At 44.4% G+C, this 13,149-nt stretch overlaps 1 protein-coding gene across 1 annotated transcript in view; it reads left to right on the forward strand.

Moving 5' to 3' along the window:
- The first annotated feature begins 2,562 nt into the window (after positions 1 to 2,562).
- LOC139054134 (uncharacterized) overlaps positions 2,563 to 13,149 on the forward strand; it is a 31,234-nt gene continuing 20,647 nt past the window's right edge. The window contains exons 1-4 of the mRNA XM_070530735.1: positions 2,563 to 2,861; positions 3,842 to 3,965; positions 5,147 to 5,289; positions 11,348 to 11,534. Of these exons, the coding sequence (XP_070386836.1) occupies positions 2,657 to 2,861; positions 3,842 to 3,965; positions 5,147 to 5,289; positions 11,348 to 11,534 (659 nt within the window). The 5' untranslated portion in view covers positions 2,563 to 2,656. The remainder of the gene's footprint in view (positions 2,862 to 3,841; positions 3,966 to 5,146; positions 5,290 to 11,347; positions 11,535 to 13,149) is intronic.

Raw genomic sequence — 13,149 nt, forward strand, 5'->3', positions numbered from 1 at the left:
GTATATTACCCCGTTACTTGCAGACGGCTGTGCTTTCTTCGCTCGTCTTACGTCTCTAGGAACATGCAGAATTCAGTCTTCAAGCACGTACTTATAGCCCAACCCCCTTTTAATATGAATTATGGTTGACTCTCAATAAGCGTGTCAATGTTGCATAATTTTATTGCACAGCCGTGCAGACTTCATTGGGAACAATGCAAGGCGATAATGTGATCATTTGTGCAGTTTTTAGTGAGGTCAACGGACATATGAATAAGACGGACATTGTCGCGGTTTTTAAGTTTGTTGGCGACCTTTTAGTTGCTTTAACTGCTCACGCATCTGGTTTTAATTCACTTGCTTTAAAGGCAATGGCAATGTTTTCCAAGTGCCTTGAACTTTTAGAGTTGACACATGAAGTTCCTCTTGAAGGCTTCATAAAATTTTTAGATTCAGGGCTGCATTTTTTCATTTAGCGTACCTCCTGGGGTACGAAGCGAGGGGCCATAAAACTGTTTTCCTTTGGATCCGCCCATTCTAAGTTGGCGAAACGCGCAGTTATTTCGTCTTGTTTTGGCAACACTCTAGAAAAATCTTGTGAGCACCGGGTGGAAGGCAACCTGCTAGGGCAGGCTAAACGACTTGTCGAGGCTGACTATCGTGCTCCGTTACTGACACCGGTCGCGGAAGGTTTGCAAAAGCGGTGCATGGTGAGAATACGGAATGAAACGTTACGTCTTGAAAAGCAAAAAAAAAAAAAATGTTGTAGTTGTGTCCTACTTGCACCATATTTCTCATAACCTTCAAAAAGATAGGTAACAGAGCAGGCATTAAGGTGGTGTTCTTAGCTCCTGAGCGCCTGCAAAGTCATTGCGGGCGCGTAAACAAGGAATAAAACGTTGTGGTGGTAGCTTGTTCTACGCAGCATGCAGCGCAGATGGTTTATTGAGTGCACAGGCAATCTATATTATTCTGTTCCCGTGTCATGTGGTAAAGCACACATAGGTCAAACCGGCAGGTGCCTAAATAAAAGATTAAAGGAACACTATTATAACGTGAACTCAGTCACTTCCGGGCAGATGGGAATACACAAATGCCGAAATCGTGGATGCGTACCACATTTTGATAGCACGACAGCGCTTACGGCTGCTCTGAGCAGATGACTAGAATAATAGTCGAAGCGGCAAATATAGTTGAAATGGATGGCGCGTGTGTAAACATGGCGTCCCTGGCGTCGACAGAAAAAAAAAAAAAGAGAACGTTTCTTGGAGTGCTTGTTCAGTTGAATAAGCAGTTCTGATTAAGCTGCCAACACGATCTCGTGATTGTTGCCTCTGTTTCTTTATTTTTGTGTGTCATGTGTATGCTATACATTTCGTGCGAAAATAAAGGTATTTGTAAGTCAGCGCGTGTGCGTGTCGCCTTCTCATCTCTTCCTCGTCAGTTTGCGCTGTTATTAGTTCACTATGGATCCCAATTTTCAATCCCACCTAAAAGAGGGCATGTGTCAATATTGTGTTTACGAAAGTCAGAGCACATTAGGTATAGAAAAATGTCGACTTCGACTTGCTTTACCACCACAAGAACGCAAACACCACTTGCAGATGGCCAGAAAAACGTTTCTTCCCGCTACGGGAGACATTTATTCCCGTTAAACACTACTAAGAGTAGTCAGTTTAGCCGGAAAACAGCCAAATTGCCTCTCTTTTTCGCTATGGTCCCATAATTAAAACCAAGCTCAAATGTTGCGATTTAACACGACTGCTCGTAGAGCAGAAAGCGCTAGAGGGGTTCCGGAAAGGTTTATTACTGTGCAAGGGGACTACTTCGAAAGGTGACAATTTTGTATCACTTTAATTCGACGTGCTTTGAGTGAAGTACATAATTCCTCGCCATACGGTTGCGGTCCTCGCGTCCCACGCGTGAAACAGAAGGCTACATTGCATGCGTGTAGTGAGCAAGGAAAGTCCATGCCGGCTGCCTCGTAATCTCTCCTTCCTCCATGACGTTTTTTCCAAGAATTCTTAAAATTAATTCATAACTTTTATTTCATTTATTTCAGAAGTTCGCTTCTCACCAGTGGCAAAAAAAATATATAACGAGCATATGTCGATATAAGGTGCTCATACCAGGCCGCCAGCGCAATCTCATACAGCGCTTCGTCTTCTTCTGTGCCTCGTTTTGGTGGCGTTTAGAATGGTGACATACTATTATCGTTGTCACCGCCACTGTTGACGTTTTCGTTGAGAGCAGCAGGTAGGCCGGGTTGCCCAAAGCATAAAGGTCCTAGCCGTGCGAATTTATCATGCCAAACGTAAACCTCCGCCCGTATTTGCCGCAACAGTCAGAAAATCGCAGCCTGCAAAGAATAAGTAGATTCCCGCACTTTCGCACAGTTTCACTTGCGATCCCGAAGCAAGGTATATTTTGGCACCTGGCTAGACTTTTGTTTATTTTATTACTGAGATGTTACGCGCTGTCCCGAAAACACGCAAGCGGCGCTGCTTTTGAGCGCCAGGTGGTCACGCGCGCCGAGGTGCCGCCATCATCATCACGATGAGCAATCAGCGCGCCCCGGCGAGCTCGCAGGGCAGCACCGCGCGTGAGGGCCAGCTCGTGCCGTGGAATCCCCTGGCCGCAGTTGTGAGCGCCCGAACTGCTGCGCCTAACTTGCACCATGCTAGCTGGTCTCCGCCGCAGCGGGCTCGTCCTGCTGCTTCTTGTGAGTCTAGCTACCGGCCGCAGGTTCGCCCGCTCCGAGACTGACGATGATGACGAGGAGGAACAGCCGTGGATGAGCGACCCCGGTGAGATTCGTCGCCACCGTGACCCCAAGCCGGCGCCGGAGACAAGTGGTCCTTCGGGCTATAGCTACGATGATCGTAAGTGCCTAAACCCAGCTTTAGTACGGCCAGCACCTCTACCAGCCTATCTTGGCTGTCGTTGTCGTGTGCGCGAGATCAACGCCCAGCCGGCGGTACGGCTGACCACCAATGACCGTGCTCCCTCCACCAGTAACGCACCCCCCCCCCTTTCCGAAAAAAAAAAATGGCTTTCCAGCAGATCGTGTCATATCACACTCCCTCCACCATTAAGCCACCCCACCCCCCAACTTCTGAAGAAAAAAAAAGCGATCCACAGAGTAATGTCTGGCTTCAATACTCTAATGTGCTGTAGAGCCTCGACTCTGTTGTAGCCATAGACCGAATATTTTCTTGATGGTCATTTAAGAATTTTCATTATGGCAGCAATTTGCTTGTACTTGGTGGATTCTAGTTCACATTGCCCCGCCCCGGCGGCTCAGTGGCTCTGGCGTTGTACTGATAAGCCTGAGGTCGCAGGTTCGATTCTATGCCGCGATGGCCGTGATTGATGGGGCTAAATGCAAAAACACTGGTGTACTCAGATTTAGGGGTACGTTAAAGCCCTAGGTGGCCAAATTAATTCGCAGCCCTCTATCACAGCGTCCCTCATAACCAAATGAGTAGTTTTCCAGGGCGTCAAACCCCTTAATTTAAATCGCATAGGATCGCATAGGAGCTGGCAGGTGCTGCTGAGGCAGTTACCTGGATACACAAGTCATGAGCAACCATTCTGTGGCAGGTTTTTTTTTTCCGGAGATGGTTCGTTAGAATCTCGCAAATTTGCTTTCCTTTAGATGCCAAAGTAAAATGAAATTTGTGGCTGTATTGAACCTGTGGTAAATATTTTATGTTACACAATAGCAAACGATGCAGCTAGGTAGACAGAACTCACCGCGTTATAGTAACCACGTTACGGTGCCCGTCACCATAACCCTTGACTAATCCAGCAAGAAGTACTCCAAACTTTGACTGATGCTTTCTCTTTGCGATCACTGCAGAAGAGCAAACACCACCAAGGGCCGAATGCGAAGTGGACAGCTTCAGGAGGGGGCAGTCCGAGTGCGACCGCATCTTGCGGATGAATCTGCCTCACCACTACGGCAGTCACGATTATGTTTGCTAGTGAGTCTCGCCACTTTGTCTTGCTCATTCACTCGTTGTCTCCAGCTGAGAAGTCGAGTACGCGAGCCACTTGAGACATGACCATTCGTTCACGACGATAAAGATATGTGCACGAAAAAAAAATTACGCATTGTATAATTGTCAGCACGCCTCGCGTATAACACTATAGGCAAATGCCAGCGGATATATCACAGGCATCGAGGTGTCTGTTATCGTCAGACCACTGTCCACCAATGAGGGTTTGTCTGTTTCGTTATACAAGTTCTATCCCACCACGCTTGTTTACTTATTTATTCTGTAGCGAGAAAGATGTCATAACGCTTCATCATTGGCCCTTTGACGTCAGGCGTGTAAAGTCGCAGCAAATCGCCTTAGCCCGATTTTGAAGGGCTCTCGAAGGTAGTACAAACAAAGAAGTTTAAAAAGAAAATCAAGCTCCGGAAATTGGTAATAACGCACGTTCGCGCGTTATTTTTTGTTGCAGTAATAGCACACCACGCGTAAAAAATAGTGCAATGTAATGAAAAACAAAAGCAGTTTCAGCTAAGCGAGAGCTTTAGGCTTTGTCTTTTTACTGGTCAGATATATGTAAAACGAAGAAATATACTACGGTTTAGGGACGCGCTGAATAGATTTGGATGCTGTTATATTTAAAGGAAACTAAACAGATTTCGCAGGTCATTATATATATCGTTGCTAACTTAAATCGGAAGATTTCGCATTAATCCTTACGGGCATTGTTACCTCTGTAATGTCAATTTTGGAAAAGTCACATGCCCAAATGGCGGTGTGCATCGGCGGTGTGTGGCGGTGTGTGGCGGTGTGTACTCAAATGCAACATGTGAAATCTGTCCTCTTTAAATTCCGTGTTTCGTACAGTTTGCTGGATTGCAGTATCCATTTCGAAAGCTACAAAACTCCACACCGATCATGGCGGGGTCTCATAGTCATGAACTTAGTGTTCGTGGCATTAGAATAGGATGCCTTCATTAAATCAAACATAATTGAAACTGTTTGAGTGCTTGCCAGCTGAAAAACCTTCTGAGCTTTACGCTTTTCTAATCTCTCTTAACGGATGCTGTTATCTCGTCCTCAAGAGTCGCGGGCAACGAAGTCGTACGCATTTAGAGCGACCAATAGTCACGATGGTGAGTTATATTTCATACTTTTCCCTTCCTTAGCGCCCTGCGCAAGTACAAGATGTGCGTCGCCAGTGTGATGATCCAGTCGAGCTGCTACGAAAGAACATTCATATCTCAAGAGCTCCACAAGATTCGTGGCATCATACAGGGCTACAGTGTTGACTGCTTCAATATAACTAGAGGTAAGACTGCTGTCTTACCTGTCATCGTCTCAGTGCAGTCGCACTTTTCATGAATGCACACGAACTCGCCTAGTTCGAGTTCGCCGTTTTGTTCACTGCTGTAGGTACGAGTATTTACATACCTCACATGGCGGGTGCATCCACTGCCCCGCGGAGAAAGGGTTTGGTAGAAGGGGCAATGACACGGCAGCAGCTCCATGCACCAGTCAGTCCTTCGACCAGGGACATGATACCCAGAACATTTGGTTTCTAGCGTCTGTCAGAAACTATTATTATTATTATTATTATTATTATTATTATTATTATTATTATTATTATTATTATTATTATTATTATTATTATTATTATTATTATTATTACTATTATAAGTCTGTGTACGGTGAAGGATATAGTGACGGAGTTATTGAGCTTTCCAATAGCCCTTCCCGGCATTCAAGTAGATCGGTCTCAGAGGAACTTGTCTTTAAGAGCATCAGACGCTTAAAGCAGTCTTTTTCGTGTGGTCCTGATGAGATTCCACCCACTTTGATTAAGACGTACGGGTCCTTGCTTGTTTCAGGGATTACTTGTATTTTTAGTTCTGCTTTAAAGATGAACACATTCCCAAAGGCTTGGAAAATAGCGCAGGTCGTTCCCGTCTTTAAGCCACTGGTAAAAACAGCTGCGAGTAACTACAGGCATATATCTCTCCTATGCACAGCATCTAAATTATTCGAGTCAACTCTGCACTCAATAATTTAATCCTCTATTAAAAATACTATCATTCCTCAGCAGCATGGATTCATATCAGGACGGTCCACAACTACCAATCTCGTTAGCTTCATGATGCATGCCTCTCAAGCAATGTGTAAGAAAGGACAGCTGTATGTCATTTATTTTGACCTCAGTAAGGCGTTTGATATCGTATACCACAAAATATTCCTTCAAAAGTTGACACAACTTTATCTGCACCACTCTGCCATAGGACTGATAAGACCCTACCTACGTGACCGGTATTGCTACGTTAGCGTAAATGGTCAGTCGTCATAACTTTATGCGGTTACAAGTGCGGTTCCTCAAGGGCCTGTCCTGGGTCCTCTTTTTTTTTTTCGCTGGTTATTAACGACGTTTCGGCCGTCATTCAAAACTCCTCAATTTTGTTATATGCTGACGACGCGAAACTTTTCAAAGCGGTAAAAAATGTTAATTATTGCGCCGCTCTTCAGAAGGACATTACAAATTTTGCGTCATGGTGCGCTGAAAACAAGCTGGTAATAAATGAATCAAAAAAGAAAGTCGTAAGCTTCATGCGGAAGGCTAAGATGACTTCATTTCCCTATAGCGTTAAAGATGTTCTCCTGCCAAGAGCTCAGGGAACGAAGGACCTTGGAGTGTACGACGATAGCTCTCTGAGTTCCGCGCCCCACGCTCAACAGACGACGCAGCGTGCACTTCGAACGCTCGGCACAATATGTCGGGAGACGAGAGACTTCAAACAACCTGGGACATTTGTAACTTTATGTAGGAGCGTATGCCTTCCAGTTATTGAGTACGCCTCCGTGGCTTGGACCGGCACTTGTAGGTGAAATTATGAACTTCTCGAAAATGTGCAAAAAAAGTTCACATCTATATTTAAACATCAATTCTGTCAAAAGCCTTCCATCTCCATAAAGCTAACACAGACATTCCCGTTACCTACCCTCAATTGTAGACGCAACAAATCCGATGATCTTTTTCTTCAAAAATTATTACATGGAAAAATCTGCAGCTCACACTTGCTTTCCCAAGAGCAGTTTTACATTCCTCAGCAAGGTACAAGGAAACAGCGCGCCTTTCACCCTTCAGATTTTTGCGACCCTCTATCTAGAGTGCAGGCGACATGTACCGCCAATTCAGAGTGCCTGGATATCATTATGCCTAATTTTAATATTTTCCTGAAAGGAGTTGCAGAGGAACTTCAATAACTGAACAAAAACTATCATATCTGTTGTCTGCTCCGTCATTCTGTAATCTTTTCTTTGTGTTATTATTTCTGCTATTATTTCTGTTACATTTCGTGCTCTGTTAAAATCTGTATTTGCAAAATTATTGTTCTTTTTTGTGTGCGCGCGTGTGTATGCATGTATGTGTGTAAGAGATTGCATTGTTCTTCATGTGCATTGTTTTGCCGAGTGCACCAGCGCCAAGACTCTCGAGCTTGTTCTCCTGGGCACTTTAATAGACACCTTTATTATTATTATTATTATTATTATTATTATTATTATTATTATTATTATTATTATTATTATTATTATTATTATTATTCGTCTTTGTCGTCAATTTTCATCAGTAACAGTTCTTACGAACGATTACAGCATACGAAAGGTGGTGCAAATTTTGATGCAGAATTTTTTACTACAAGTCGAGCTCATCTTTTGTGCACCAGGTCGAAAGAAAAGAAACCGCACCTCCAGTAGGCTGTTCCCGTTGGCTCTTGCTGCTGCGAGTTCGGCAATCTAAAATGAACGATTATGTAAATCTCGCGAAATCCGAGTAAGTGATCCAAGTCTCTGGGGCCATTCACGTGCGTTTCCTATTACATTTTGCTACACAGTTCTGGCTCTTTTTTGGCAAACGGGGCTACTGCTTCCTAGAAAGACGAGAACGGCACTGAATGTGATATGACGCGTGGATCATTGAAACCAGGGGCGCGATCGGAGATATTTTGTTCGCTGCGCGTTCTGTTCAGTTGCTGCAACGTCACAAAGTTGCAGTATGCAAAATTTGTGACAGCGGGGCGGAGAGAGCAGCCAATCAGGAAGCGGTGACCTCCCCGGAAGTTTACTTCCGTCGTTTGTCGTCTGCTTGCAAGCAGTATACTACAAAACCAAATGTTTCTCGTCTTCCAAATGAATTAAATCTTTATCTAAAAAAAATGTATTTTTCTTCTCAAGCCCAAACACGTTTTCAAATAGTAGTACGTGTGACTACTGCAATTTATAACTACAAGGTTCTTTGCGTCGTCCCTAGGTGGTGTCGCGCACAGCGAGAAGGAAAAAGAAAAAAAACGACGGGAAGAGTGGCGCACTTTTCAAGAGGCAGCGACAACATCCCAGTGGCTCGCTGGCACCGATGATGTTGTCGATTTCTCTGTGCAACCGACGAATTATTTGTTTCGAGAAAGAAAAACGACGCCGGAATTCACTTTCTGTAATTTCTTCAAACGCGTTTCGCAAACGTGCCATTCTGCAGCCGCAAAGGCCGCCTGTTGGATCCAATCCAATCCACCAGACGCGCCATGCGAAGCCGTATGATCGCTCCAAACTTCTCAACTCCCGTCGCGTTCGGACGAAATGCTCGGTGGGCGGATGATTGACAGGAGCGTGTCGTCATTTTGACGTCACCAAAAACGGGGCGGCGCCCCGCGGCTGGCGACGTCGGCGCGGAGTAGGCCAATCGCGCGCGCCGGTAACCGAACGAACGCGCCGAACAACCATCTCCGATCGCACCCCAGATGAAGATTGAAGAATACGTTAATGGTACCAACGTAGTCGTTTCCAACTGAAAGCCGGGAAAACAGATGCCACATGCAACGTAAGCCGAATTCGGTACAACTGCGCCAACAGGGCCTAAAAAGCACAAAACAGTTGCTCGACTGACGGGCCATCCGACACCCCTACGGAAACCGGCCCATCGCTTATGTTTTCGCCTGCCGAGTTTTTCTCGTACAGTGTCACGTGACTAAAGCGCAGCATGCCCAACTACGTTCGGCTTTGTCGCTTGTCCAGCTGGTTCCGGTTTTGAGCACTCGGAAGTAAGCAAGGCTGCAGGCATTCGTGTTGGTACAAGTCGCCAGTTGTTATCTTCAATATTTTAATCCGCTATCTGCAAGGGATGTGTAAAGCGTTGGTCCTGCGAACAGCGATGCACTATGTTGAAGTCAAGAAGGCGATCTACGGAGGGCTATGCGGCCCGCAGTGGCGGAAACATTCTGCTTGACCTTATTTAAAACCACAAGTTTAAGGAGGGAGGCTAGTATTAAAAAAAAGATAAAAATTACAATGAAACGAAAAGACTCGGCGAAAACTACATTCGTGTTACAATTCAACGAACACATTGTCACTTAGCTTGTTGCACTAACCTATATTGCTCGTGGAAAGAACAAAAACTCATCTGAGCCCATATTCACAAAAAGATTTTATGCTAGAATTATTCATAAGAGAATATTTCAGCCAATCCTGACTCTATACATATCATTAGCGAAGGCGACCGTTCAGTGGCAAAGGGCACTTACGAACGAAACGCATTGTGAATTCGAACTTCGTTCCGGCGAATACTGCACGTTGACAGAAAATGTGGGTGAAGTTGTCTTATTGACTGTTATAAGGAAGGATAAAATGCAAAAACATTCATTAGAACCTTTCTCGTACTTGTCGCTAGGAAACTTTTCCTATAAGGAGAAGTAAAAAAAATTTGTAGTCTAAATTCTTTTCTGAGCTCTTGGAGTGACTCTAAGCTACTGCTTTTCATTACTTTCGTTCCCGAGTCCAACACGAAATAATTATCAAAATAAAACGTACCTGCTTTACAGCAGAGTCATTAAATAGCTTTAATGTCACCATATGGTAATAGTAGGCACGCACGTTCAAGTTCAGGCCTAAATAATGAAGAATCAATAAGTTTGATGCTACAAGGAATATGATTTAGCTTATGCCTTAAGATGCACAATTTCTGAAAGATGTGTAAGAGGCATGTGTAAAAGAGAATCGTCCTTTTAGTTCTTCTTTCAAGTAATGGGCAGATCTTTCATTTCATCATTAATAAATGTGCTTTACTCGTTACCTCCTTTCAGTCGTAAATAAAACATTAATCAGGCAGTGTCATTTTGGTCATCCCCTCCCTAGAGGTTTTATCCCCAAACAAAATTTCATCTTTGGCGAAAGCTCTAAAAACATCCGGAAATACATAAAAGAAAAACGTGGGATCCAGTACATTAGTTTGAGGGACTTTAGCAGTCATTTTCAGATAGCCAGAGCCAGTTCTTGTTGCCCATGATGCTGGACACCATGTACAATTCAAAAATTATTTGCTTGATTAATTTTTATTAAGTAACCTGAAAAGTACATTTCTGTATAAGAGGCCACTGCAGCGAAGTGATTTCAGCCACTGATACACCTTTTGTGGGGAACCTTGAACTCTTGTACGTATTGTATTATTCGTGTTGGATTATGGCTATGTTTGTTGCAATTTCGTGCCTTATTTGAAGTTGTTCTTATATTTAAGCACTCGGTTATTTTCTAGGAGCTGCTGGATGAAAAATTGTTGTAGCATTGCATATTACAGACTGTCGTACTGTATTGTACTGTTCACTAACCTCCGTTTGCTGCTCACTGATGTGGTAGCCAAGTTGCCGCAAGCTGTTCTAAACGCCTTTCCTTTTTTCATGGCCACCTGCAATACTGCTTTGCAGCCATTTGCTGGAAATAAGTTTAAATGCACATTAAAGTCAACAGCCCACTTATACATGCCGATTATTAGCTATTATGCTCACGTAGTTCGTTTGTTACTCATGTGCAATCCCATTTGTCGCAAATGTGTATAGTGTAGTTAAGCTAAGGGGCTGGTTACAGCTCCAGTACATCATAAACAGCTCATAAAAATAAGCAGTGTTACTGCTCGCATGACTTTTGCATGAGCCCGACCGACAACGCACCGAAAAGCGTCGAACGCGTGATAATGGGTGCTTCCAATTAAAAATAACATAAATGATTTGTGGAAGTTATGTTCCGGTCGTGCACATTCACCAATTACGATGCCTTTTCGATGTTGTGCGCGTTTATTTTTTTTCATAATAGCATTAACGCTTGTAGACTAGAAGCTGCGCTGATGTGGACGCAGCGTAGTTGGGCGTCAGTACTACACTGGTTCACAGCGTAACACGTGCTGATAAAACCGGAAAATGGCTCAACGTAGCTTGACCTGGCGACCCGTGCGCGAATTTCCAAGTACTGGCAACATATTTGTACACAAGGTGTTATTTATTTTAGCACAGTCACACGACACGTCAAAGGTCTGAAACGTGATCGCGTTGTCGGCGCAGAAACGAACAGGCGAGGCTTGAAAGTCCGGCGCCTCCGCTTCCGCATGGCGAAGGTGAAGCTTTCCGCGGAGTGCAGCCCGGCAACAGCGTGGGCCGTGGAGCTCACCTGCACAAAGGACTTCGAGTCTGACATGAAGGCCCTCGGTCAATTGAACGAGCCGTCCAAGGCAGTCAAAAAGTCTTGCAGGTAAGGAGTTTGTTTGCGAAGTGCAAACTCAGTCGAGCGCGTCTGTCATTACGTGCCGTACAATCACAATGTTGCCTAATGACATAGGCGAAACTGTGTCTTCCTTTCTATCAGTGTGTGCGTGCGTGCGTGCGTGCGTGTGTGTGTGTCTGTGTGTGTGTGTGTTTGTGTGTGTGTGTGCGTGCGTGCGCGTGCGCGTGCGTGTGTGTGCGTGTGCGTGTGTGTGTTCGTGCATGCGTGCGTGCATGAGAAGTCCCATACAGAAACGAAAATGCAACCAAACAGACTAGCGGCGTTAGAAAAATGCTATACCGTACTACAGCTGAACGATGAATGTTAGTGCACAGCTTTTTTTCCACGCGCTTCTTGTTGAATAAACTAAAAAGACCCGACTACTGCCATGACAGGTTGGAATGGCCATAACTATCACAGTTGCTGTATGTCTGACAAGTTTAATGCCCAAGAAAAAATTTTGCCTCCTGCATTAACGTTCTTTTATTGCTTTAATGTCCTACCATGTGCCTTTCCCAGTTAATAATGCAAAGCTTGCGAAGAGACACCCAGGGGACCTGCGCCCCAAGACCTTTGTTCGTAAGTCACTTTGTACGCTAAAATCATTCACAAGAACATCCGCCGGTCAATGAAACATTTCTTATGAACTAAGAACGCTTAGAACTGTTCGTAACACAACACCCCAGCCATTCATAATGTTCGACATAGTAAACGCGGCCGTCCAATAGCATAGAACATGCTTTGATGAACGGAAAGCTTTGTGAATTCGTCCGCAGACCCTTTAGTCAGCGCTGATAGGCAGCTTGCCCTATTGGGCTGTCTGAGGACAAATTCAATAAGCGTCTTCGTTAGCTATCCGCATTGCTAACAATATGTTCGCTCTCACAATTGGCCGGAACAGTTTTTATTACAAGCACTCTAACGTAGGGTGTTGTAATTACGACCACTGTTGTTTCGCAACTTGCCATTCTCCGGCCTACTAGATATCTAAGCCGGAGGCACTCGCGACGTTTCACCACATATTGCATGCAATCTTTTCACCCAACGAATCATACATTAAATTTGAATGCACTGTAGATATGGTTTCAGCGAAACTTAACGTCTTCGTCCAGCTCCAAAAATAGCGGTAAAGTGTAGTCCTCTGTATATATCGTCCAAGTAAATTGCAGTGTAATCAACTCGTATTTCAGTTTCTTGCTTCCAGACCTGTACAATACACAGAGGAGTCAGGATACCTCCATTAGAAACAGTAATGAACAGGATACAGGAATTCCTCCTATAACTAGCGATGAGGTCAGAAGGGCCTTGCAAGACATGAAACGAGGAAGAGCGGCAGGAGAAGATGGAATAACAATGGATTTAATCAAAGATGGAGGAGACATAATGCTTGGAAAACTGCCGGCTCTTTATACGAAGAGTCTATCGACTGCAGGGGTCCCAGAAAGCTGGAACAATGCAAGCACTATACTAATCCACAAAAAGGGAGACATTAAGGAATTGAAAAATTATAGGCCCACTAGCTTACTCCCAGTATTATACAAAATATTTAGCAAAATAATCTTTAATAGAATAAAGGCAACCCTGGACTTCAGTCAACCAAGGG

The sequence above is a fragment of the Dermacentor albipictus genome, chromosome 1 (assembly GCF_038994185.2).
Source record: "Dermacentor albipictus isolate Rhodes 1998 colony chromosome 1, USDA_Dalb.pri_finalv2, whole genome shotgun sequence".
Classification (NCBI taxonomy): domain Eukaryota; kingdom Metazoa; phylum Arthropoda; class Arachnida; order Ixodida; family Ixodidae; genus Dermacentor; species Dermacentor albipictus.